The sequence below is a fragment of the Gallus gallus genome, chromosome 28 (assembly GCF_016699485.2).
Source record: "Gallus gallus isolate bGalGal1 chromosome 28, bGalGal1.mat.broiler.GRCg7b, whole genome shotgun sequence".
Taxonomy (NCBI): domain Eukaryota; kingdom Metazoa; phylum Chordata; class Aves; order Galliformes; family Phasianidae; genus Gallus; species Gallus gallus.
Window position 1 is genome coordinate 2,914,322 of NC_052559.1, and position 26,869 is coordinate 2,941,190.

The following is a 26,869-nucleotide window of genomic DNA, read 5'->3' on the forward strand; positions in this document are numbered from 1 at the left end:
TTAGAAAGAAGAAAACATTTAATACTTTTATTCAGAGATACAAGTTGAGATTTGTGGGTCTTTTTTTTTTTTCCCCTTTACAAACCATTACAAAAAAAGGTCTTGCAGGTTGTCCCAGCTGACAGACTCATCTCGATCCACCTGAGCAGGAGCCAGCAGCCCTGGGCCATGGCTGCAGCCCCCAGTGGGGTAGGGACAGGGCACTGAGGCCATCAGTCCCTTCGGCCCCCTTCACCGCTGGGAGTTGGGGGAGAAAACCACGTGTGCTCCCACATCCTGCACCAGGAGGGAGGGTCAGGCAGAGGTGCCAGACGAGGGTCAGCCCGCAGTGTGGCAGGGGACCAGACGTACATCGACATGCGTGGTTAAAAACATTAAAAAGGTTCTGTGTAAATGTAACAGGAGATGGAGCAGCTGCAGCGTGGGGCTGGCAGGGAGCTAAGGCTTGCACGCGTGGCCAGGAGGGTGCTGGTCAAGAAATGCAGTGCCAGAGCCCTGCCAAACACTACAGCAGAGGTGCCAGGCCCCCAGAGCAGGGAAACCATTTTTCTATCAACGCTGGAAAAGCGAGGAATGGAGCTCAGGAGCTGTGGGTGCAGAAGGCAGTGCCATGCTCTCTCCCCAAGGAGCTGGGGACATGCTGAGCACTGTAGCTCCCAGCCCCATTCCAAAACGTGTACGGGGAAAGTGGCTGGGAGCAGCCAGGGCAGCCAGGAGCAGGGCAGAAGGGGTGCAGAGACATAAGATGCCTTTTCCACCGAATGCGTTTGCAGGGAGCAGAAGCTGAGGGTCACAGAGCCCAGGGAGCAGCTTCTCCCAATGGGTGCAGAGGGCGATGGGGGGGCAGAGCAGGGGCAGCAGGAAAGGCACATGAGGGTTAACCTGGTCCAAAGCAAGCAGCCCCAAGGAGCAAGCAGAGGGACTGCAGCTCTGCCTTGTGGGGCGCTGATGGGGAGAACAAGCACAGAGCTAGCAGGTGAGAGGATCTTGTATGGGACCACGCTGCAATCTGCTCTGCCTCGCCCTGGGCAGAGCCATCATCTGCCCCCCTTGTCTGGAGCCAAGAGTTGGACTCGACGATCATTATGGGTCCATTCCAACTTGGGATATTCTACGGGCAGACCCTGGGCTGCAGCCCAACCGCCCCTTGAGTCACCCCCAGTTCTGCAGGTAGAGGCTGCAGCAGGAAAAGCCCAAACTTCAGAAGCAGCCCAACTTAAAAACACTTCCAGGGCAGAAAGGAATTGAACAGTGCTGCGCCACAGAGAGGGGGCAGAGAACCAGCACCATGCATCAGACATCTCTGCCCCTCTCCAAGGCGGGGGAAGGACAGCACAGAGCTCCAGGCAGGGCTCAGCACTGCCATGACCTGGTGTAGTGTTCCATCTGTGTCATAGTGTTGCTCTGCCCCGTGCTTCCTCCACTGAGCCCCGGCTCTGGGGTGCTGAGGAAGCTGAGTCCCTTCCCACAGCAGTTGGGTGTCAGCATGAGCGGGGGCTGTGGGCTGAGGGGAGGTGGGTAGTGTTCAGGGGCAGATGCCCACACCATGGCTGAAGTAGGGGCAAAGCTTTCAGCCCTCCACGAGGCTCAGGGCTGCTCAGCCCCAGGTGACCTGGGGTAACACTCAGTCATGCGCCCCGGCTCTCCAGCACAGCCAACCTGGTTCATATGGACACTGGACCAAAGGAAAGACAAAAACTGGACAGGGAGAGGCCCATGACCCAGTTTGAACATACAGACTGGGAAGAACCTGGCAGGATTCATAAAGTACCTAAGTTCAAGCACCAGAAGGACAAAACAAAACAACAAAAAAAGACAAAACATATTCTCCAGGATAGGGCTGTTTGACCCTTCTGGCTTGTTCCCTGGTGGCAAACTCACCCCGAGATGATACAGGAAATGGCCGTGTCTTCTCTCCCCGCCCCACTAGAGGGCTACTGTCAGGACAAACGTGGAATGCAGGCTCGGCCCTGGGCTGTGTGGGGGCACGAGTGGAGAGGAACGGGGAGAGATGCCAATTCACTGAGGTAGTGGAACCAGCACTTCCACGTAGTTGAGCGGGAAGAAGCCTGACTGGCCATTGATCATGCCCTCGTACCAGTTTTCATCGATCTGGTTGGTCAGGGTGATGATGTCACCCTCCTTGAAGCCCAGCTCACCATCGTTCTCGGGTTCGAAGTCATAGAGTGCCTTGCAGCAGGGCTGGTCCAGGTGAGCTGTGGGGAGAGCGCATGCAAGGGGTGAGCTGGATGCCTACAGCCCGGCCCCAGCCCCACAGCTGGCAGCCAGCCACTCAACTCCAGTCCCAGACACCACCATGGGGCCATCAGGTCTGCCAGAGCCAGGACTCACACAGCCCCAGTGACACAAGTGAGTAGTGGGGGCTCTGCCCTGCCTGGGAGAAGCTGTTTGTTAGCTTTGCCCCCGGGATGGTGAAGCATTACCGAAGCATTACCATTTGAACTCTTTGATGGGTTTTAGCTCACTAGCTCCTCTGCCTTCTTGTTCCAAACATTTCCTTTCATAACTTCCTCCCAGAGCACAGCCCCAATCCCTGTACCTTCCCCGAGCCCTCCCTCCCCCCCCCCCAATCCAATGGGAGAAGAGCAGGCACTATACTTTGCAGCTGTAGGGATCCTACTGAAGCAGGCTGAGCTCATGCAGACCACCACAGTCTCCAGGGCCCCAATTCCCTTCCCTGTTGCTCAGCTCCTGGCATGGCTCTGTGCTAGGGCTCTTCCAAACAGGGCAGGGGGAATGGCAGAATAGGAGGCCCAGCACACCTGGTCTGCTGAACTTCCACAGCACGAGAGGGCTCAGCATTAGAAGAGAACTCAGAAAACACCAAAAGCAGCAGCCAAGCAGGTTCGTTTCTGAGAGAACTTCTCAAAACACCAAGCTGGTCCCACAACCACAGCATATAACCCTTTCCAGGCTCCTTAAGCCCTCCTACCCCACTACTGTACCACCAGGAGCCCCTTGCTTGCCCCACTGTGATGCTTCCAAGACACAGATCCAGCCTGCCCCTGTACCCCAATGAAAGCCCCGTGAGTCCCACACCTGTGGGCCCAGCCTGGGGACTTGCCACAAGTTACAACCCATCTGAGGCTGCTTGCTGCCCAGACACCACAAAACCCACATCATGTACCTAAGCACTGCCCGCTCTGTCCCCAGCTTCCAGCTGCAGGGTAGGGGACAGCAGGCAGTAGGAGCAGGAGTGGGACAGATCAAGGCTGGGTAGCTCGTAACAGGAGTGAGGTGGTTGATATCTCCTGGTAGAGCTCCTGATCTTTGTGGTCTCATGCAGGACGTGCCTGCATGACTGCTGCTACAACTCATCCAGGTGAGCAAAAGCTTTAGGGTGGTAAATATCAATATAGCATGGTTGGCTTAATTTGGGCCTCGGTAGAGGTGATGTTTAGCTCAGCTGTTCTGCTGGTCAGACACAGTGGCTCAACACAGGGGTATTAGTGGCTTCAAGAAGCAGTGTCAAGGAAGGAGGAGCAAGGAGGGGTGGGGAGAGATGGTCACACATCATGCAGTGCAGTGGGAGGAAACTCACGGATACTCCTGACGGAGGTCCGGAACGGCTTGTCGGATCGGAAAGAGGAGGAAGCTGCTTCCAAACAAAAAGAGACATGCTTAAAACAATGTGAACTGGAGTGAGGGGAAGGCAGGGCCCAAAGGGAGGTTCTGTTAGGAGAAACATGGCATCCTGCATGCTGTTAGAAAACCACCTGCCTCGCTGGGACCAGGGAGGGACAAATGCAGCGTGATGGAAGACAGGGAGGGAGGGATGTTTCATATTTCCTTCCTGCCCTTGCTGTCACTGACTGGGTGCTATCAGTCAGTGAGCCAGGCTGGAGGCTCTGCTGGGACATCTTCCAAAGTCAAGATAACAAAGGCTGTTGGGCCTCAAGAGAAAACAGCCTGACTCTAGAGACGTTTAAGACACTTTCAGAGCCACCAGCTTGTGCAGGCACATCCAACACATCAGAAATGTAATTCTCAGGGAGAGCAGCTCCCCTCCATCCCCAGGACACTGCTCCAGAGACACCTGTGTGCACGCTGACATACACGGGACAACTTTACCTGAGACTTTAGGGGTAGGAGTACAAGAGAAGCCCCCGTTAGATTGGTCACTCTCTCCAAAGTCATACGTCTCCCTGGGTTTGGGCTTGTATTCCCGCCTGGGACGTGAGGATGCCTCCCTCATTCTGGCAGAATCAAAAGAAACGTGGATAAATTAAAGTGAAAATGAGTCTAAAAAGATCAGTGCACATCTTGCTTGTTGGCGTGAATGCTTTGGAGAAGGCATGATGCTACCAGAGCTAGAACATGAAGCTTTCCCTTGTATGTCCTCAGCTGGGCAAGGCAAACATAACTGACCCCTTGCAACCATAGAGGGACAATTTTCAGTTGCCTCCACCTCAGACCTGCAACTCAGCTTTTGGAAGATGACACCCCTAGGCTTTGCTGTAGAGGCAGCTCAGGCAACCACTGCTTTCAGGCCAGCAGAGGACACTCGTGCTGCAGTCTGAAAGCTCACAGTGGTAGGATACTCCCAGCTCTTCTCAATTCCAACCAGACACAGCATCCATTCAGTGGTGTCTTCTATGACAGCAGGGCAGCAGTGCTAAATCACCAGGAACTCCAGCTCCCTAACTACAATTGAAGCCAATGGCACAAAGACACTAAGTTAGGAGGGGACAAGCACATGCAGGTCATGACATCTGATCCATCTGCTCCAGCAGCACGGCCACTTGATCCCAGGTCTGGTTAAAAGATACTTCCTGGTTAAGGCCCAAAACAGAAGGAGCTATGGACACAGGCATTGAGGGTGTGCTGCATAACCAGCCTTCCTCTGCCAAATTCAATATCAAGTTCCCTGGGAACTGCACGCTCCAATTCAGGCATTGCTCAAACCAGCAGAGACTGGCTGTCCATGAAGCAAGGACAGACACGTTGTTTTGTATTTTAATATGTGCCCATCAATGATCTGAATGAGATTTGGACCGAAGCCGCAGTGACTGCAAGAACTGGCTTTAACACCAGGGGGCAGATTCAGACAGAAAGCCAGCTATTTACAGGAAAGTGCCACACAGAGCTCACGGCTGTGAAAACGGAGTGCCCAAAGCCCCCCAAACTCACCTGCGTTTGAGTTTTTCTGCAAGTTCATCCAGGATCTGCACTGCCTGCCTGTGGTAGTCCAGCTGAGCATCCACCAGGGCCGACAGCTGGCTCACCTGCTCGATCTGAGAGAATCACACCAAGGCAAGATGAACGGCTTTCCCTTGGTGACAGGAGACTCCCACTAGGGCTGAGATCATACTGGGACATGTGCACAAGGGACAGCATACCCAAGGAAATGAGGATGAGGTTTGGGATTTCAGATACTAGAGACCAGGCTCTGGCTCAGACTCAGCAGAACAGAGGCCACTGTGTCCCACCCTCAAGGCTTCCCTTCCCCAGCCGGTCAAATTCTTCCCAAGGGTGTTGCATTATTTGGCTAAACTCATTCCCAGTGGCACCCTCAGGCAAATGGAAGCACACAACTCTCCCCCAGCTCTCAGCCCCTGGGGCAGCAAGGAGTCCAGGCGCCCCCCATGCACTTACATCAGTTTCTAGGAGGTTGTGCATACTGGTCTCTGCTACTTCCTTGGACTCTTCAAATTTCTCCATGGCCTGTCGGAGTTCCTCATCAGGGATTTTTCCCTGTCGCTTCTTCTTGTAATCAAAGTCCAAGCGTCTGCCTTCCAGCTTCTTGAGATGGTGCTGGGAAGAAGATGGTTATGAACAGTAAAGAAACAGCAAAGAGCAACTGAATTCTTGTGTTGAGAAGGCAGCACTGATCACAGGCCAAGCTCATTCGTTTCAGAAACTTGATCTCAAAGCATACACTTCTGTGGCTCCCATGTTTGTTCAGGTTCCGGTACAGGATAGAGAGCTGCACATCAGGATTGCTGTGAGATGATACGGATGATATGGAGGAGCAGACAATTTGGCAAAGCATTACTGCTGTAGGTGCTTTTTACTAAGGAATAACCCTCAAGTATTCTATGAACATACAGTTTCACCCCCTCCTAGCTGGGAGCTGGAGGAAAACAACACAGTGAGCAGCCCAGGTCTGTTCCCCATGCAAAGTTTTCAGGGAAATGAAGAGCTGGCCCTCTACTTTGAGCTCCTTGTGAGTGACAGGGATCTCTAGTGATCAGGAACCGGGATACAGCTTCTGGGTATTGTATCTTGTAACAGCTTAGGGTCAGAACTGTTTAAATCAGCACCAAAAGCAAGCAGCCCAGAATATACGTTGGGCCACACTATCACAGCATCCTCCATAAAGCACAGTGAATGATGAACTACTCCAACCTACACCCAGCTTTAGAAGCTGCTCAGGAGCAGCGGCAGTGGTTCTGAATGCACTGAGCAGGGAAGGAAATACTAGCAAATCTGGAGAGAGAATGCACATTACGTGCAGGGGAACAGAAGTGATACCTGTGCAAGTCCACGTTGTTTCCCACTGTGACAGAGCAAGTGGTTACATGCACTGATAGCCAGAACAGGCCGGAATCTAAGGAGGTGAACAGCAGAGACAACACCATGGCATTTACCTGGATCTCTTTCAGGTCTTTGTCACACAGGTTCTGGAGGGGATCAATAAAATTTTGTTTGACTTCAATATCCAGCGAGTCCTTCACTTCAGCCAACCGCTTCATAGATTCCCCAGCATCAAGCAGCGCGTCGCCTTTGAGTGAGAAAAGGAAGGGAAGAGAAAGGGAGGAGGAGAACAGGCCAGCCAGTTAAATAGAGTCTGTGGCAGCTGCATGCAGAGCCATTCTGTCACGACACCCAGCGTGTGAGAGTTCTGTCACATGTCAAAAACCTCCATGTTTCTATCTGGAGCAGCTGAGCACAGGGACTGCTGACTGGTGTGGCAGCAGGCAATGGCACGTTGGTGCCAACCCCGCAGAAGACACCTCACCAATGTGCCACCAATGCTTCATTTTCTTCCTCTGAAAGCAAGGATCAATCTCTACAAGCTACGCAGAGGAAAAGCATTTTGTAAACAGCTTTGTTAACTCGGGAAGTCCCTGAGCTACTAATTGGCTGAGCACTGCTTTAACCTTGCTTGGCCACTGCTGGCAGCAGAAGCTGGGGGCAGAGTACGTTTGGCCCGATTGAGCCAGGCCATCCTTTTGTTCAGATGGTTTTTAAGCCCAGAGCACTCTCGACCAACCGCTCAAGTTTCCCCAGATGTCAACAACAAACCTGCAGCCTTCTATTCATTTTGGACCTCTATCGAGTCAATCTTATCTCTCTTTTTCCACCGCTCTCTGAATTAGAACTCAGAGTCGCTTATTGAAACCTATTTAGCTTTTGTAGAGCTCCCTCTAATGATGACAGTTAAACCAGACAGCCTCGCTGCAAAGCATTTTTAGTCTTGGCTTTTTATTCCAGTGGAAACCATTTATAGATTAAATTATTCCTGTGCAGCTTTGGCAGACCAATCATTTCAGCACTACATCAGCACAGGAGACGATGCAAATGAAATGGAGAGTAAAGTGAAACCATCAGCCTGCAGTCCAGGTGGAAAAAAGCACACGAGAGGGTATCTGCAAAAGGATTATTTCAGTGGTGCTAACTCAAGATAACCTGTCAAAATAAAAATTTATCAAGTCAAGTGTTTCTGTAAAGAGAGGCTATTAAAGGAAGCCAGGTTTGCTATGTTCTTCTAAAAACTTCCTTCCCCCTTGCTCTGCAATAATGCTGGTTTCCTGCAAGCCAACAGAGATACAGAGTTCTGAGTCAGCCAGAGATACCCTCGAGAATTCACCACTCCCACAGAGAAGCCAGAGCTTTGTAATTTTCCTGAAGCAAGAAGGCTCCTCCCTGCACTGGAAGCGATCAGACAGCTGTGCACTGCATTGGCTCTGTCACATGGGCAGGCTGATGTTTCACTGGATTAAGACTGATGTCACCAAAAAGCTTCACACCCCCTTCCTCCCTGCAAGTCACACGTGGCTTGTTGCATGATTATGAGAAGTTACCCCATGAAGAGATTTCTTGGCCACAGAATCCCCACAGCAGAGCTCTACTGCATGTTAAAGCACCTCATCTTGCCCACTCCAGTTTCCACATCACCACATTCGGTTTAAAAGCACAGAGGTAGTTTTTCCCACACGCAAGCTTATCCCAGTATTCAATAAAAAAGTATTAAATGGTTTTGGACCTAAACCTAATCTCACTGATTGTGATCCATTACCCTTGAGTTCTATTCTCTCCTTCCCTGAGTGGAAGCCTTCAGACCTCTCCTAAGGGCCAGTACACAGAGAGGCTGTTGACAGCACAGACATCAGTGGTGAGCTGTGGATTTTGCCCTTGGTTTTGGTTTAAGAAACGAGGAGCAGCCACTGCCATGCATTTGCTCTGAGACTGCTATAGATCTGGCACTCGTCACTGGCCTGGACCAGAGGCACATGTTGCTAAGTGATACAGAGGGGTCACAGAGCCCTTCAGGAATCCAGGGGAACGGTTTGGATATTTGGCACAGGACTTTGCTGTCTCATCTGCACGCTCCTGGATGGAGCAGCCCCATGGGGCACTCACCAAAGTTGGAGTCCTCGCCCAGCTCCTTGCCATAGCGGATCATGCTCTCCCCCAGCAGCCCTTCTGACTGTGGGTAGCCAGGGTTCTTCACCTGCCCGCGGATCTTCGACATCGTGTTCAGCATGGTTAGCTTGGCTCTGGAAGCTGGCAAAGAAACAGCCACAGCCATGTTTGTAATTACTTGGACTTGCCAGCAGCTGCTGGCCACTGCCAACTCTTTTTTTCCTCTGACTCCCAAAGCCAAGAAGTGCTATTGTCATAATCTACCAGAAATATCACTTGCTATGAAAAGTAAAGTTTCTTTTCCAAGACAGCAAACAAATATAGATCCCCACAGCTAACTGGTGAAGGCCAAAGGAGTTTCCCCAGCCCTCCCATAGTCCCTGGAGCATTCTCTGAACAAGCTGCCTGGAAGCACACAGGGCAGCAGGCTCCAGAGGTGATGGCTACAAAGCAAACCATCCCTTCCCAACCTACAGATGACATTTTTTCTGGGCACCCTGGCAAAAACAGGTCCCCTCCAGATCTTTCCCAGATCCATGGTTAAAGATGTGCCTGTTTTATTCACTGTCTGACAGCAACAGCAGTGTCTTACAGCCCAGAAATACATCACTGGTCAAGAGGGCTATATGATCACAAAGCACCTGTGAGCTACGGTGAGACCCCACTAAGCTCAGCCAGTTAGCAAAGCCACAGGAAACGTACAGGACAGCCCAGCATATATCTGGTAAAGGTAGGCAGCATATCTGATAACACACGTGGGCTTGGTGGCACACCTCAAGGCCATAAAGGTTCTCTCTGAGGTCTCTCTGCACCCTCTGCCTCTTTCCCTCTTACCCTCTTTGGGGGGCAGAGGGAAGTGGACAGGAGAGGTCCTGTCACTCACCTGGGTTTGGCTGCAGGTATTCTATTGTTCTGGTCAATACTTCTGTAACTGCCTTGCTGGTCAAATCCACTTTCTGTAGGAAAACAAGATGATCCAGCAGCAGTGAAGATCAGCTCAGTGCTTTGGCAAGGTCACAGAAGGCTTACATGGGCGATTTTAGGGATTTCTCCTATCCCTTACTCACCTTTTCCATTTCCTTGAAGTCATCGTCAAGTTTGGTCCCTTCTGCCCCTCCAACCTTTTCGCTGACCAGCTGCAGAAAAAGAACAAGGCAGGAAGAATCAGGCATGGTAGTGGCTGTCCTCCCTACCTCATGCAGAGAGGTTTAGAGTCCTGGGGACAGAAAGAGAACAGGGGTGGTCCAGACAGCATCTGCAAGAGAAAGGAAGCAGTAGGAACAGCCCAAAGCGTGGTAACAACACATGGCTCTTTGCTAACACTGCCCCACTAAAAAATCCAAACATCCCCTACCCTCCCAAGGCACAGCTCAGCCTTCAGACACAGGCAGGATATTCCCCACCTGGCAGAAGCTACAAAGCTCTTTAAAATCATAACTCACAGCTCCAACGCTTTCTGGAAAAAGGGAGCAACAGCATTGTCTCTCAACTCCCTTTCAAGGGAGGCTTCAATTTCACACAAGGCAAAATGCAAGTAAACAGGGAATTAACATACTCTGCTTGCAGCAGCCAGTACAAGAACTAAGCTCAGAAAGAACCACCCAAAGCCTTAAACCACAACTCCTTGCAATCCAGATGGTGAGAGCTTAGGATCTAGGGCTCTGTATTTCAAGACTTTTTAAAGAAAAGGATAAAGAGATTTACAGAAGCTACAGGAAAATGTTCAAATCCAATTATCAAGGTATCTCTGACGTCCGCTCTAAAACAAAGCGAGCTCAAGATGTTTGACACAGCTGGAAAGGCAGGGCTGCTTTTGGCTATCTGCACAAAGGGCTTATCAGCTTTCTCCAAAATGCCACTTAGTGTAAGAAAAGATTCCATCCCAAAGCTTCACCGTTCACCTTCCTGAGCTGAAAGACGTGTGCCAAAAGCGCTTTATTAAATCCAACAGAAGAAGTGTCCTTCCATGCAACCCCAATGGAGAGGGACTTCTGCTCTGCCCCGTTCCCATGTGGCAAAGCCAGTGGCAGCACCTGGGGCTCAGTGGGTTGGCCAAAGCTACCAGCAACACACCCACAAGCCATTGCCAGGCCCCAAAATGGGTCTGTGCACAGCAAATTACCTCCACAGACATCAAAAGTGGTCTAGGAAGTGGCTGCTACCTCCCAAGCTCTTGATGCCTGCCACAGGCCATTGCCAGGATTCCTCATGCTTGTAGTCAAAACTCCAGGTCTGCACAAACAATACAGGTTTGTTTACTTCAACATCAAATACTTGATTTTATCAAGTCTTTCTTCCTGTGGCGCCCATGGGGACTCAGGGTGGTTCCTCAGCTGTTAGAGGACAAGGAGAAAGAACTCTTTAGGCAAGCATGCAGTTCCAAATGCACTCAGAGATACCCCAAAAGCTCCGTGCGACTGCAATGCTTAGTCCCAATATCAAACAACTGCTGTAACAAAGGAAAGTCTACAGGGATTCAGCAAAATCCCAATTCTAGACCCCAAGCTAGGAAAGAAAAACAGCTAAGGAGCTGCAAACCAAGGTGCCAGGCTGAGCACTGCTATGGCTGATATGCTCCTCGTGCCTCAGTGCTCGGATGGATATCTGCAGCTGCTCAAAGCTTCAATGCATGCAGACGTTACAGGGAAGAGGCTCAGAGAAAGCAGAGAGCTCTTCTGAATGACAGCTCTGCACTGAGCAACAGCAGCATAAATCATCCCAAGGCCAAAATATGCTTTTAGAGCAAGAGTTTGAAGGAGCTGAGAAAGAAGGCAGCAGCCTTTCAGGGCCTCCCTTTGCCCAGGCAAGGCTTTTCTCTCTTTCTGGGGGAGAAGAGGACCTCAGATGTTTCACAGAGAGATTGCTGTGGTTCCCCTGGGCATTTAAACACTGGGGGAAAGCAATGGGTCAGTGCTCTCTGGGTTCACCCAGCCCAGCTCTCAGCTCTGGATTTCATTCTCAGATGTATGCCCAGACGGATCTTCACACATCCCTGCGTGTGCAGCCCCACAAAGGTCCATGCACGCTTCTGGGAGCAGCACAGCCCTCCTGACCTCACCAGCTTTTTCCTAGCACCTGGAAGGACACGGGAAGTGCAGGGAGAGCAGGACTATGGATTCAGCAAGAGTGTACCAAGAGGCAAGAGGGGCTCGAAGGGGTGTTATCACCGCAGAGCTGCCTGCAGATGGGCAAACAACCAAACCCTAAATTCTTGCTTTTTTTGGATCCTTGCTCTGCGCTTGGGGTGCCAGCACACACTTCTGCCTGCCAGCTATGAGCTGGGGAAGTACACATTCCTCTTTGGAGCAGGGAAAATAAACCACAAAGCGGTTGCTCTGCCTTCCAGACCCTGCGTGGGCACTCACTCCCAGCTGCCACCGCCCACTCCTGTGCTTCCATGCCAAAAGACAGCTCGTCACGCAGCCTCCGTGGCCAGAAAGGGGCTTCTACACAGCCCAGAGCAGCACCTCCAGAAAGGTCCTTTCTTCTGCAATACACCTGAGGAGAGTACAATTAACCAGAGTAATTCCATCCCTGCTTTTCTCCACCCACCCACAGATTTGCAGCCCAGAAAGCCACAAATACAGCCTCCGATGGAGAGCTCTGCCGTAATCAGGGACTGCATGCCATGTTGTACATGGTGATCACCACAGTGATTCTGGAGGCTTAACACTTTCTCAGAGAGCATAGAGATGTGAAGGAGGAAAATTCGCTTGCAGACTAATTTAATCCTCCTTTTGACATCCAAGAAATGCTACTGGTGCCCTGCTGTGAAGGAAGAATAAGACTGAGGTTTTCTCCCTGCTGGCTCTAATTAAGCCAGGAGGCTTCATCTCAGGAGGAAAGAAGGAGGGACTGTGCGCCATCTCCATCCCAACAGTCCCAAATCTGTCAGGCAAGAGGACAAATTAATGCAAGTTCCCCCCTGTGCCAGCAGGGATGTGAGCCAGGGACATGGCCAGCTTGCTGTTAGCCCAGGGCTGTCCATCCTGGGGAAGGGATCTGATCAGTACTAATCAATATCCAAGGGAAGGGGGCCAGAAGGATGGGGTCAGGCTCTGTTTGGTGGTGCCCAGTGACAGTACAAGGGACACTGGGCACAGACTGGAACCCAGGACAGGGCATATAGCAAAATGTTAAGCCTACAGGAGACAGTGCTGCAGCTCAGTGTGGGAGAAGCAGGACACAGTGGAAGAGCAAAAGCCCTCAGCTGCACTGCATAGCAGCCAAGGCTGTGTGCTTCCTAGAGCAAATATTAGCACAAGGCAATACGGTTGGGCGTCACAGATCGGAGAGATAAAACAGCTTCAAAACAGGACGGCTGTTTACCTGGCACCATAACCAGCAATATGGAAGGGTCAGGAAAAGGGACGAAGCAGAAGGTGCACAAGCAGTCCAGCAGAGAAGCAACACCCGTGTATAATTAAAGGTTGCTGGCAGTAAAAATATGGCCCAGATAGCTCCGACCTGAGCTCAGGGCGTAGGGAGGTGTGGTGGTTGCAGCCCTGTTGGACGGCTCCAGCTCGGTGCCAGGGTGCAGTGGTGGATCCCACCCAGCACACACCTCCACAGCACAGCACTCGTCTTCTGCCTCATCTGCCTCTTTGCTCCCGACTGTATTTTGCAGTTTTTTTGCAGCCTCATTTTAACAAGGACCGACTCGCAGGGGCTTCCTTTGTAGAGGCATGGGAACTCAATCAATCACACTTACCTTTGGCGTTCCAACGCTACCGGAGGGCTGTGCATGGTAGAAGATGTTCAGAAATGAATGCCCTTTTGTTAGCTAACTACTGCAACAGGAGCTTGGCAACAGGGAGAGGAAGGAATGAACTGTGTATGCTGAGGGATAAGAAAGACAGGATGGAAAGGGGCTTCTCATATGGCAGAGAGTGGGAGAGAAACATAACCCCAGGGATGAGGGAGGGCTGCATAGTCTCTCCAGACACAACACAAAATCCACACACCCCTCCTCATCCTCACCAGCCCCCTCCAAGCCCACCACTCCTTCATCCAGCCTACACAACTGCTCTTCAACCCCAGGATGAGCTCGTGGTAAATAACAATCCGACGATGCTCTCATCATTTGGTGCACCCTTACATAAACCCGATGAATCAGACAGGCCTAGCAGGCATCTGGTGCTGCCCACGCCATCCCTGAAACCTAAACAGATCTCAGTGGCATTAAGTAGGACCCTGGCACACCCACTCCAAAGCTGCACTCCCCTCATTGCTGGCTGCAGCACCACCCCTTTAACATTCCTGCAAAGAGGTGGTGACATGAGGCCGTGCCCAGTGCATCTCTCCGCACAGCAGGTGCCTGTGGATGTATTTAGGAGTACAGAGCATCAAGATATTTTGCAAGCAGCAGATGTGGACCTTTCCAGAATCAACGAGTGGCAGCTCAGAGCAATGGGATGCGCTGTGCTGCACTGCAGCCTTGCTGCATTGTACCCAGGCAGCGCTGAGGATGGAGGAAGGACAGATGTGCAGGAAAAAAAGGGAAATCAATGTACAATATAATCACCAAACCTGAAAACAGAGCCAAAGCCAAGTGGGAAGATGTCACCATCCAAACCTTCTGCAGCTGAGGAGTGCTGGTGAAGCCCTTCCATCTCAAGATCCTGCAGAGGGCAGATGTGCAGCACTGGCCCTAAAGGTGAGCAAGTCTTTGGCTGCCCAGCCTGTGGATACCGGAGGCTGAAGTCAGTGCTGTGCCAACAAGCAACTTCCCCATGGGGACCTCACACATCCCAGCGTGACACACTGCTCTTCAACCTTCAAGTATTCTCAATTGGGAAATTAAGGTAGTCAACTGTAGGACGTAACTTCCTCAAACAAGCACAATGCACCAAGAGTGAAAAAAGCCGATTTTTCCTTTTAAAACTTGCATTTTTTTTCCCCCTTAGCAAACAGCCAGTGCTATTTATAACATATCAAACATATGCAATCACTGCATTCAAAGCAGTTGCCCACACTATAATGAAAACATTATCCTTCCCAATACTGACGTGCCAAAGCCTTTTCCCTCCTCCCTGCCACCCTCCCAGCGTCATGCCTCAGCAGAAAGTGCCCTTTTGAGAAATGAAAACCACAGACAAGCAAACAGACGAGGAGCTCTGCCTGCTTGCCTGTGTTAGAAAAGAGCAAGATCAGTGGAAAAAAAAAAAAGAAAACAGCCCACAGACCAACCCAAAAGGTGCTGTACGTGTTTTGAATCCCAGATGAAAGGGGCTTCAGTGCAACACAAAAACCTGGTAGAGAGATGTAGTTAAGGAAAACACAGCTGTAAGTGCTGGGATTGCTGGTGAGCAGTTTCGGCTGTGCACAACAGCACAGTGCTGTGAGCTGTGCCCGTGGGAGCTAAATAAAGCCACTGCCACTGCAATAGCTCAGTAAGGCACAGCTCCCTGGAATTAAGTGTAATTTTTGGTTGTCTTCACTAAGAGCTTCATCATCACAAAGGAGGAGGCAGCGGGGTGCTCACGGCTCCACGCAGCCAACACGGCTCACTGCTGCTGCATGTATATTTAGAACAGTTGGGCAGCACGTGGGTCTAATCCCTCAACCACAGTGCTGGCACTCTCCTGTTGTGGGATCTGACAGCAGCAGGGCTGGAGAACCCCAAAAGGTATTCCTGAAACACACTCTGCTCCAGCACCTAGGAAGTACCCGTGCTGTCCCTAAGCTCTCGTGACAGCTGTCACCTTCCCACCATGATCCTTGGGAGCATGGCAAGAGTGGAAGGTGCTCATCCGACAGCAGACACCGCTTCTCCTCCATCCCTGTTCCCTGCTGCTCACTGCATCCTCAGCTGGGGGCCAGGAGGGCAGCAGCAGCCTACTGGGAGCACTGGCACTGCAAACACACCTTTTCTCCCCAGTGAGCCTGTAGTTCTTTCTGGCGTCTGTCTGTTCACATTTGCTTCTTATCCTTGATCACATTCTGCCTCCTCAGAGGCTTTCAAACTCTTTCTTAGAAAACATAAGGCATCCTGTCTTAAGGAATGGTGCTGCGGAGAGGTAGCAGACATCCCAGTTTACCCAGTGATCGGCACACCCACAGCAAAGTGCATCCTAATCTGGGCGACTTCTGACCTACTTTAAAGAGAAGGAAACAGACAGCAGTGTTATTCTGTGGAACAAGGGGTGAACAATTATCATCTCGTAACAAGGAGGAAGGCACATTCCCTAGCAAGCCTCCATGCTCTGAGCAGCCAAAGGATGCTGAGAGTCCCCACAGCAGCTCTGTTGGTCTTGCCACAGCTCCATCACACCTGCTGGACTTCCTCACCCCAAAAGTCATCACTCTAAGCAGAGAAGAGGAAAGAGAATGAGAGGAAGTGATTTGCCTGCTGTCAAGAACAGGTTAGTAGCAGAACCAAAACCAGAAGCGGGATATGACTCGACAGACACCGCCCCACCTTTTCTCACACTCGGTTTGGCTGCAGAAGGGCAGATCAGAGGAAGGCAGACAGCAGGAGAAGCTCTCACCCCCCGGCCCCTCCACACGAGACACTGCTGCTGGCTCCTAACATCAGCCCTGCTGTTCATCTCACTTCTCTGGGCATACGGACCTGACAGTACCACCTGCCACTCACCTCATCCCATCTCCCTGCTCACAGAAGTGTTTTCACTCTGGTATCCAGCCCTCAGTGTTTTGCTAGGCTTCCTTGCCTTTACTGTTCCTCTCTTTTACATGAAGAGCCACTCCCTCCTGAGACCAAGCACCATTGATGAACCTGTGCAAACGCATGCAGAGGTGCTCCTGCTGCCTTCTGCTCTGCCCTCTTCCTTTCCCCTTTCTCTCTTTCCCTAGCAAAATGCCTTCAAAGTGACCTCAGGTTGTAATCTTATCATATAGGAACCGCAAAGAAAGAGCCGTCATATGCAGAGACAGCTTTCTAGGGAGCCACCTGTCAAATCACCTACTCAAAGCATTATCGAATGACTCATCTCCATCCAGCAGATGGGCTCAGAGGAATGAGGACAGCATGAATTAGAGAACGTAACTTAAGCAGGAGCCAGCAGGTCTCACTTGCAGAGCTAAGGCCAGAGCAATGCAGCCACTGCCCATTTGCTCGGGGAATTCATCCTTTCATTTTCTGTAGCTGGATGACAGCGTTGGAGCCCTAGCTTGTACAAGGGACACGCTGCTGCCCTGAGCACAGATTGGCACCAGAGAGGAGAAGTTTCAGCCTTTACCTCTTGCTCTGGGTGACATTTGCCATGGGCTTACCACATGAAAGCAGGCACCTCCCAACAGTCAGCAACGAGGCCTTGCATCACATTTTCTCCTGTTATTAGCTACTTCTCACAAGCTTTATACCAAATGAGACATCATTTCTATTCAGCTAGAATTAAAAAAAAAAAACTGGGTCAAGCAAACAAGTGAAAACAAAACCACGGGGAAAAGCAGCAGTAGTTCTCCTCTGTGCAACTGGCACTGCCTATCTCCTGGCCCACCTGCCACGGCTGCAGAACTACAGTAAACGGAGGGGAAATGGGGGAATATTTGCCTTGCATTCAGATTTCCTGCCCAACCTCCCCGCATCCTATCTCCAAAAGCCTTTGTTAATCACTGCCTGACTTCTCTGAAGTTGCTGAGCAATCACTTCCCAGCAGCTCCATCAGACCTCTGACGCAGGGGAAAGGACGAGCGAGTGGCTGCTGCCATTTGGCACCTGGAGCTGCTCAGCAGATAGGGCAGAAAAGTACAAAGTGCTGATGTGCCTCCTGGAGTTTGCTTTTTTTGCCTCTTTTGTGAGACAGCAGCAAGGTCCTGATTTCAGGATTTCATGAAAAGCAATGGAAAAAAGGAGGGTTTATGACACCTGGAGGTCCCAAACACAACAGGCATGAGGCAGCTTGCAAGAAGGGCTCTCAAGAAGTACACAGGATTTCTGCTCCAGTGAAAACTGAGACACAAGAAAAATACCACCCCAGGGCACAGGGCAGTGAATGGGATCATCAAGCAAAAGCCTCCAGTACAGCAGAGCCCAAAGAATATCCCAGGGCTGGGAATGGGGCTACAGAGCTGGTCAGCTGCAGGTCTGCAGTGTGATGGATGAGCACAAGCCACGCTGATGGGACACACTGAGCAATTAGGTAAGGAGGTCTAGACACCCGTGTGCAGGTTCAGATGGAGACTGTGCTAATGAGGACTGGGGACAACGAGGTGAGGCAGCAGTCAGGCTGATGGGCAGACCAGATCCAAAAAGGGTGGTGAAAGGGCTTCAGTAGCAGCTTAGATCTGTAAAAGGGAAGGAAGTGATCCCCCTTCCTAATGGTAAGGGGAGCAGAGGAGGACACATACAGAGCACTGTTTACGTCCCCTCCTTAACACAGGCAGCGTTGGACAAACTAAAACTACAGCTATCACAGTGTACACAAACATCAAAGAGGGAGAGAAATAATTCAGAAAATCATACACACACATTTCCCTTTGTTAATGTGAATACTAGGAAAGGCTTGGTGGCCATCACAGCCCAGCCCAGCATCCTAAGGAAAAGGAGAGGGGCAGTGACATCTGTAAGGCTGCGGGGAGCTGGCAGAGCCAGGTCAGGCTCCTGCAGTTTGCTTTCACTCTGCAGATTACACTCTCAGTGCATCACTTCAGCCTTTCTGCCTTGCAGCCAGAGGAACAGGTGTATGAGAAACCCCTATTGCATTACCCCTTTAAACACGGAGTGCAGATTCCCTTGCTCTTGGAAATGCATCCAATGCAATTAGGAGCTTTGTTACGTATGAGAACGGCTCCAGCAACATCTGGTGCTGCAGATTTGTGCCTGCCCAGAGCCCAACAAAAGCACGTGTGCAGCCACACGTCAGCACCAAATGTAGTGCCTGCTAAATGCTTCACCACTTCAGTACATAGTGAAGATGAGGGGAAAAAATCCTCCTGGCAAGAGCAGCACCTCCTTGCTCAGTGGATTTGCTTTGGGGGTGGGTAATTATTCACCATTTTTCTGCTTTTTTGTTATGAAGGTGATAAGAATAATGTTAAATATAGCCAGTCCCATAAAACCAACACAAATTTGGTCAAGAAAGTGCCTAATATATTATAATAGCCAGATGAAGTCTGGCCCAGCAAGCACATACAGCCTGGTTTTAAGTTCTGGGATGAATGATGAAGCATTCTCTCAATTAGAAAAAGCCCTTTAAAGCTTTAATCACGACACAAACTTTACCTTCTGTCTGAAAGACAGAATTACATTATGGAGAGGTGCTGAACTTAATTTTTCTGAGCAGAAGCACAAGCTCATTAGTGACAATGCTCTGAACTTCATTACCAGGTGAGATAGGAAGATTCTCAGATCCCAATGGCTCAGGAAGGAAATCCCACCTGCACCAGCAGGTACTGGAGATGAGGCCGGTGGCATAGGCTGGGATGAGCATGGCATGGGCTGTGCTCTATGCACTCAGCAGGAGGAGCAGCAGGGCAGGTCCTGACCCCCAGCCCCAGGTGGAAGTCATGCTGCTGCTGGAGGGGATCCAGGGAACTGTTTGCTTCCAGCTCCAGCCTGGATGGCTGCCGCCACGCAGCCCCGGCCGCCCAGCACGGCTGCTTCCTGTCAACAGGAACCTGAAAGTGATGGGGTTGCAGTTTAAAGGGATGGGTGGGGGGGGAGGTGAAAGAGGAAACCTTTCTTTCTGAAAAAAAAAAAAATATATATATATATATATATATTACTTTTATACAAGGAGAGGCCAAGGGGTGTGTGTGAAACTTGCACTAAGCCCTGTCACACGGACACTCACTAAAAGAGAAGTAATGTGATGCTGCATGGCAGCTGCAGCCTGAGGAGCACAGGTCCTTCCCCTTCTGCCCCAGCTCTGCACAGATGTCACTCACCTGCCCCCAGCTCAGGGCCAAGGATGCAGCATGCCAGCGAGGGGACAGAGCTCAGCAGGGAGCAGATCTGCAGGACACGAAAGTCACCCCTGCAGACAAGCAAGAGCAGAGCAGCTCCCTGTATGCTTCAGCTTTGGGCCCCAACTTCATCATGCACGCTCAGGGTTTGACCAGCAAGCAAAGAGGCCGACAGCACAGCACTCTGCACGGGGCTCTTATGAAACAGCATTAATGTCCAGATGCATCACTGCTTTTCCACGTGAACGGGGCTAGCTGACGTTACAAACCCAAGACCTTCTGAATTATGGATTTACTTTATTTCTGGGTGGAGTTTTTTTGTTCTTTTTTTTTTCCCAGTAGTTTGGCATCTTGCTTGGCAGTGGCACACATCAGCAGCCTTCCCTGGGCTGCACTGATATAGGGTGCAGCAGGCTCAGGTCTTGCAATAACCCCCTCACATTCTGCTCCTGACAGAGCACAGAAGACCTTTTCACAGTGCATTCTCCACCCAAGCCTCTTGGCTCCCTGTAGGAACTCACTGTACACATCAGGTGGATGAAGCAAAAGTTGCCATGAGACTCAGGGACTACAGAAGGGTGCAGGTGAGGACAGTGTTCAGCACTGCCTCTTCCCAGCCCCCCAACAAACCTACTTGTGAGCCTGGACATCTGCTCAGAGGGGCACAGGCAGAACCTCCTCCCTTCAGTCAACGTCAGCTTCTGCAAAAGAGGCAACAGCCTCCCCCATGCACACGGAGCCTGCAGCTTTGATTCATTTTTACATGAGCATTTCTGCATCTCATACGAGGCAAACTGCTCTGCTGCTGCAGCAGCGTCTCCATGCTATAGGTCCACGTCCCTCTGGGTCTGGCAGGGGCAGGATAGGGCTGCGAGTCGTGGTGTATGGAGGAATGGGAGAGAGAAGGAACAACAAATGTGCTAAAGGAATAAGTCAGCTTTTACAGGGCAGCCTGCCTGATCTCATCCCCATCTTGCTCTTTCCCAGGAGGAAAGTGTTGGCAGGGCGAAGCAGGAGGAAGGATTTCCTTCCACTGCATCCAGCAACACCACCCCCTCAGCTCTGTCTTACACTTTCAATACTTCACCCTCAAATTAACCCGTTAGAACAGTTAGACAAATAGGTAATTTTAGACGGGGTGAGATGACAATGAGGAATCAGCATCCCTGGTGCCACACGATTCTCCCACAGCCCTGAATCATGCATCCTCCCTGTGTCCCAGATTCCCCAGCTGTAAACATGGGATAACAGTGCTGTGTTTAACATGAGAAATGAGGAGGGAAGCACAGTGTGCAGGGTATGGGGGAGCCAGAGCTTTCCGCCTCTGCTTTCTGTCTTTGCCTTTCAAGAATCATGGCTCTCATTATGATGAGAGTCTAAGAGCTGTGGAAGCAATCCTAAAAGGATGAGAAAAGCCAAGTCAATGTAACTGGTGCAAAGACATGAACCATTCCCTACATGCACCTCCAGACAGGCTGGATAACACTGAGAAAAGCTGAAAACTGGTGTGTTCACGGGGCTGTTCTGACAATGATTAACCAGCAGAACAATGCTGCCATGCCAAGTATTTCACCGATGACAAATCACGCAAGAAAGGAAGGAAATTACTATTGAAATATCCTGCACATGGTCATTTTAGCTAGACGTAGCAGCAGGCATTATACCAGCATTCAGTCATTACAGTGAGGACAAGGGAGAGGCACTCCTGCTCCCTGAGTCCCATTCACTCTGAGGTTTGCTGAGAGCAGAGTACCTGCATTCTGCTTCACGTTTGCACCTGCCATACGTGGTATGAGTGAAACACTGGGCTCCAATGGCACAGAGAGCTGAGGGCTCCAGCATGCCGAGTGAGGATGACAGCACTCTGGCTGGCTGCAGAACACAGCTTGCTCTCTGACACTGCTGGTTGGCACTCTGAGCACCCAGGATCACACTGTGCTTGAGCAAATCCACCTTTCCTCAGCCCTGCGACTCAGGAGCAGATGAATACCAAAAGACAAACCTGGAAGGCTGCAAGGGACTCCAGCCTAAGTTAATATTAATAGAAGAAAGCCTGAGTGCCATGGGAGGGACGATAAGGCTGGCAGGACATGGCAAATCCCTCAACTTGCTGATTCAGGTTCATATTTTCAGATAAGGCACTTGGGCATCACATCTCAGCCTGCCTTTGTCACCAAGGCACAACCCAGCAGCACTGCCTTGTGCCAGCCTCACGGGGAGACCTGGAAATGAAAACTGGAGGATTTGCTCTTCCAGCTTCAAAACAGATGCAAAAGAGGAGCTGGTACACACCGTCAGAACTGAAGGTAGCTGCTGGATGAATTTCCTTCAGCCCCGAGCTGAATTGACCTGTAGGAGCCTAAAGGCAAAGCACCAGTGTCTCCGTGCTGTTTGTGCACCTCATGTCCAAGCAGGGCAACCCCAAATCCAGAGAGTGCCCTGCTCACCAGGCCTCTCTGTGTTCCTCACATCTCGCCTCTGAGGTCCACTGTCAGCCTTACCTCTTTCTGAAGGATTCGCTAAAAGCCAGTATGACATTTGCGTGTCACTGCACAGCCTGGCTTGTCTTGGGGTTCTGTGCCCACTTTCTGGCACTGTGCTTCAGCTCACATCCTACATCCATAAGGCTGCAGCACATCAGCACTGGGGACACTCCTGCCATTCATCCAGCATCTGCTATCAGTGGCTGAAGCTCTTGCAATGGTTGTCTTGAGCTAAGACATGAGCTCCAGGCGTGGAAGCATCTAGCAGTGTGGGAACAACTTCCACCTGGAAGCAGGCACAACACAAAACGTCTGCAGCAAGACAGGGCACCAACAGGCCAGGGAAATGGGCCTCTGTGGGTTTTGTTCTCAGTGTAAAAGGTTATCCTGCATGCTGAGCAGCCCATTTCCCTTCCAGCAGGAGATCCTGAACTGCACAGCACATTTGTGACACTCAGAGCAGCCCACTGCCCAGCTGCAAACAGAGCAAAGGAAATGAGTGGAGAGCTCTCCCCTGCCTGGGGAAGAAAGCCTGAGAGTGCTAGAAGGACTGGCTAAACTTTATATTAAAAAAAAAAAAAAAGGGAACTGTTAAAAGGTATAATGTGGGAAACAGGAGAGGGAAGAAGAACATCCGAAACTACAGCACAAAGCCACAACAGAAAGAACTTCATAAAGGAAATCTCATTCCGGACCAGACAAGAGGAAGAAAGACACAAAAAGAGCAATGCCATCCCTCTTCTGGTCCTCACATAGGCCCTGTGCAGTGTGTCTGGGCCAGGCTCATGTCTCAGGCCTTTAAGCAGATGCCACTGCAACTCAGCACCGGGCGCAGGTGATTCTTCACCCATTGCTCAGGACAGTGAGCACACACTGCAGACATACAGGGCATAGGAACCACTCGTCCCCGGAGTGAAATGACTGTCACAGGCCAAAGAGCACAACCCAGGCACTCAGATCAGGCACTCACGTTCCAAAATATCTTCAAGTGCCTCGAGAGCAATCGTCAAACTCAGGAAAAAAGTGTGTATGTTAAGGGCTTGGTAGTTTTAATTAGCACTCCCCTCTCGGAAAACAGCTTTTGTCTTCTGCACACAGAGGGGGAGGTTGCTGGTCTTTGTCTTGGGCCGGGACTCCCTGTTCCCATTCTGCACACCCCAGGAAGGGAAGAGGATGTTATCCTACAGCTCTGAGGCTGCCGTGCTGCCCTACACGCTGCAGCTTTTGGCATGGTCACCGAGTGCAGCCATGGCAGATTGTAAGCAGAAGGGTGGCTGGCAAGCAGCTCCTCAGGCACAGCAGGCACAAAAACTCGTATGCTGCTCTGGTTACTGAGCCTGAGCAGGACGAGCAAGGTTTGGGTTTGGTCCATGCAGAGCACACTCATCCTGTTCAACGTGACAATGGCACTGAGGGCTGAGCAACAGCGTGGGGCAAAAAAGCAACACCTCTCCCCCACCTGGGTTGAATCCATCCCCTTGCTGAGCTATCAGGGCAGCTACTGATTGACGGGAGCACAAAAACAGATTTCATGTCTCTGCAAAGGCCTTGTTACACATGGAATGCCAGCAGTTGGCAAGCACCAGTAGGGACCGGGCTATCCAGCAGAGGGAGGGGACACATTCACCAGTGCCACATTACAGAAGTGCCTCCACCCTAGGGCTTGTCCCTTCAGTGGCAGATAACCCACCTGACGCAGGCAGCACTGCTGTTCTGTATGAGAGCATCAAGGAACCTGCACGTACACTCATCTGGCACTGGGTTCACCAAGGAACAGCACAGACGCATTTCTTTGCCCTGCTTATGCACCAAGTGTATCCAGTTACTGCGGTTAACAGAAAGTCTTGCAGATATTAAGTCCTCCACTTCGGGACGTAAATTGGTTTGCATAAAAAGAAAACAGTGCAAGTGAAGCCATCTCTGCACCAGAGGCTTTCTGCATCTCCCTGCATACCTGAGAGGCCAGCAGTGGACCACAGTGACGACAGCCTCCCATGCTGCACCGAACTCGTGCTGCTGGAGCTCCAAGCTGTGCATTTGGCTGCTTTTCCCCCCTGGGGAGAACGCTTTCTAAAGGCTGGTTTTATTTTTGTACTGCCTTTTTTTCCCCCCCCCCCCCCTCTCTCCAGAGGAGCATTCTGCTGTGAACCAGCAAAACCTGTTCTGGATGCGCAGGCTCACGTCCTGCAGCGTTGCAAGCATGGCTTTTTGCAGGGTACTGTAGGCTCTCTGTTGCATATGGGTGCAAGGCTGATGCCCAGCTCTATCCCCATACCCAGGGCTGAAGGGCCCAGCATGCCTCGGTCCTGGCTGTGCTCTTCTTCAATTAATAACAGACGTGGAACGAAACAACGTTTTAGGAAAGATCTTCCACATGTTTGGCTTTGGCAGCATCTCATACCTTTAAGAGAGCCAAAAAATAGCTAATCCTCCTCCTGCTTCAGCCAAGGAGCAGCTGAGGAGTGGGACCAGGGGAGGGAAAGGGAAGAAGGGTGAAAAGGGAAAGGAGAGGAGAACACAGAAAAGGGGCTGAGCTAGAAACAGTCACTCCTGTTTCCAGACAATGAACCCCTGCAGTGTGGCTGCCTTCCTATGCTCCAGCCACTGGAACCACGAAGGCAGCAGCGGGGTCCATCCTGCGACTGTGCTTCTCTAGATCCTGCAAAGCAACTCTGCAACCATACTGCAAATACCAGCAGAAAGGCTTCTTCAGATTTAATCACCTTCCAACACCCTGCAGCAGCAGGAGCTGCAAAAGAGAACCCAAGATGCAGCCACATACACACCTTTTCCCCCACTGCAATATCCCTTGAGCACAAGCTTGAGTGCTCCAAACAAGTACATACAAGCATGCATGCACAGCAGACAAATGGGCCACCAAGTTTGGGCACTGGGCTGCTGCTCACCAGCGAGCTGCACAGGGTTTAACTTTCCCATGAGTAACCAGACTGGCTCCTTTGAAAACTAAACCATGGCATCCGTAAGAAAAACACCCACCAAAGACCACATAAGAATTCATTTCAGTTTACAGTAATTCCCCCCAGAAAAGTTTCATCAGATGTTTTAGAAAGATGTTTCCAGGCTTTGGAAACACATCACTTCTGAGTCATCGATGTGCTTTCACCTCTGATTGCCCTGCTACAACAACACTGCACATCTGTGCTAGTAAACTCTTCCTACAACTTATTTTCAGCACAACCTTCCCCCATGGAAGCCATAAAAAACAAAATGATGCAGAGATTTGTTTTTCCTGTTGGAAGGAAGGGGGGGGGGGGGGGGGAATGACTGCAGGAATGTATTGCTTTGCTGTTTAAGCAAAATGCTTTTTCATAAACATGGCCAAGAAAGAAACCCATACACGTAGCAAACGTACGCAGACTGAGCTTAGGAGGGTTCCAACTATGAGCATGGGAAGCAGAGCCCATTGGTGGGTCTGTGGGAAATTAATCTGCCTTAAATTGAGAACAGGGGCACAACAGCAGTGACTGGGGGACCCAGAACAGTGCTCCTAAGGGTGCACTGCTAAATCCTTATTTGTTGCAAAAATACACTAAAAAAAAAAACCAAAAAAACAACAACCAAACCCAAGCGCTCATTTCAGGAGCACCGCTGTCCTATAATAACAGGAGACACAAAAAGGCTTCGTTTGCTAAGAACTGCTCTTCTGACAGCCTTCCCAAACAGCAGAGCTGTGCCCTGACACACACAGGTGGGGAGCTGTGCTTCTGTCTCGCTGAGCACAAAACCCTTCCCCAGTCCCAGTGCTATCACAGCAGTGGGAACCTCCCAGGGCCACAGCAGAATGGTCCATGGGGAACATCACCCTGCAGGCTGCATTTTATGCAGCTGCTCTCCCTTTCCCCCTTAACGCATCGCTCCTAAAATGCCACTCTGTTCAGGAGCTGCCATAAAGCACAGGGATGGAAGCTCTCTGCCACACAGCTCCCAGTGAACATCCAGATCTCTGCATTGCCGTGCTGGAGCCAAGTCCCTCTTGGTGACCGTGCTGCTGTGCTGGCCTGGATGGACGGCTGTGCTGCCCAGCTCCGTGCTCATATCACAACACTGACGGCACGCAGAGCTCCAGCAGTGCCTCATCTCCTCATCACCAACGTGGAAGAGACGGAGGGCACCCGATGGCAACGCTGGGGTTGAACCAGGGGTGCTGCGGCCCACTGCCACAGCAGCGGGGGATCAGCCCAGGGGTTCCCATAGCGGGGCTGGCAACGGAGCCCACAGCGGACACCGGGGCTGTGTGAGGGGAGGAGGCTCTGGCCGAGGGATGGGCGGCGGCAGCGGGATGGGAAAGCAGCACAGACCGGGGGGGCACCCGGGGTGTCCCAGGGCGGAGCATTGGGGCACAACGGGAGCTCGGCTCGTTGGCACGGGGCTACCGGACGGGAGCAGCGGGGCAGCCATCAGCCGGAGAGCGGAGACGCCGGTAGGGAGGGTGGGAACGAAGCCCAGGGAGCAACGAGAGCGGAGGGATACCGGCGACTGAGGGAGGGCGCGGGTGGCGGTGCCTCACCTGGCTCGCTTTGTAGAACTGCTTCTTCAGCCCCGCCACCGACATGCTGCCTCCTGTGCCGGCCGGCCGCCTGGGGACGCGCAGCGGGCGGCGGGACGCCGCGGTGACACTCGGCAAACACGGAGCCCACCCGCAGCCCGCTCGGCCGCTGAACCGACGCCGTTTCCGCCGAGTCGCCGCCGCCAGGAAGCGCCCGGCCCGCCCCGCCCCAAAGCGGGAGCACAGCGCCCCCTCGCGGCCTGGCGGAGCGCCACTGCAGCGCCGCTCTATGGAAGGGGGAATGGGGGGGGGGGTCGGCCCGGAGAAGAGAGGGCTCCGGGGAGAGCTCGTTGCGGACTCCCTGTAGTTGAAGGCGGCTCATAAACAGGAGGGAGAGCGA

At 51.6% G+C, this 26,869-nt stretch overlaps 1 protein-coding gene across 5 annotated transcripts; it reads right to left on the reverse strand.

The window, feature by feature from the left end:
* On the reverse strand, positions 1-26,648 carry SH3GL1 (SH3 domain containing GRB2 like 1, endophilin A2). 5 transcript variants are annotated; one of them, NM_204529.2, is made up of 10 exons: positions 26,491-26,648; positions 9,678-9,746; positions 9,494-9,566; positions 8,608-8,751; positions 6,612-6,745; positions 5,617-5,775; positions 5,152-5,255; positions 4,093-4,217; positions 3,563-3,616; positions 1-2,216 (listed from the first exon to the last, which is right to left on the reverse strand). In NM_204529.2, the coding sequence occupies exons 1-10, from the start codon at positions 26,533-26,535 to the stop codon at positions 2,020-2,022; spliced, it is 1,104 nt and encodes a 367-aa protein (NP_989860.1). In that variant the 5' UTR covers positions 26,536-26,648; the 3' UTR covers positions 1-2,019. The 5 variants fall into 5 exon arrangements, with proteins under 5 accessions (NP_989860.1, XP_046760482.1, XP_015155402.2 ...); XM_046904526.1 differs by lacking the exon at positions 26,491-26,648 and adding an exon at positions 14,140-20,330; XM_015299916.4 differs by lacking the exon at positions 26,491-26,648 and adding an exon at positions 10,733-13,598.
* Between the last annotated feature and the right edge of the window lie 221 nt (positions 26,649-26,869).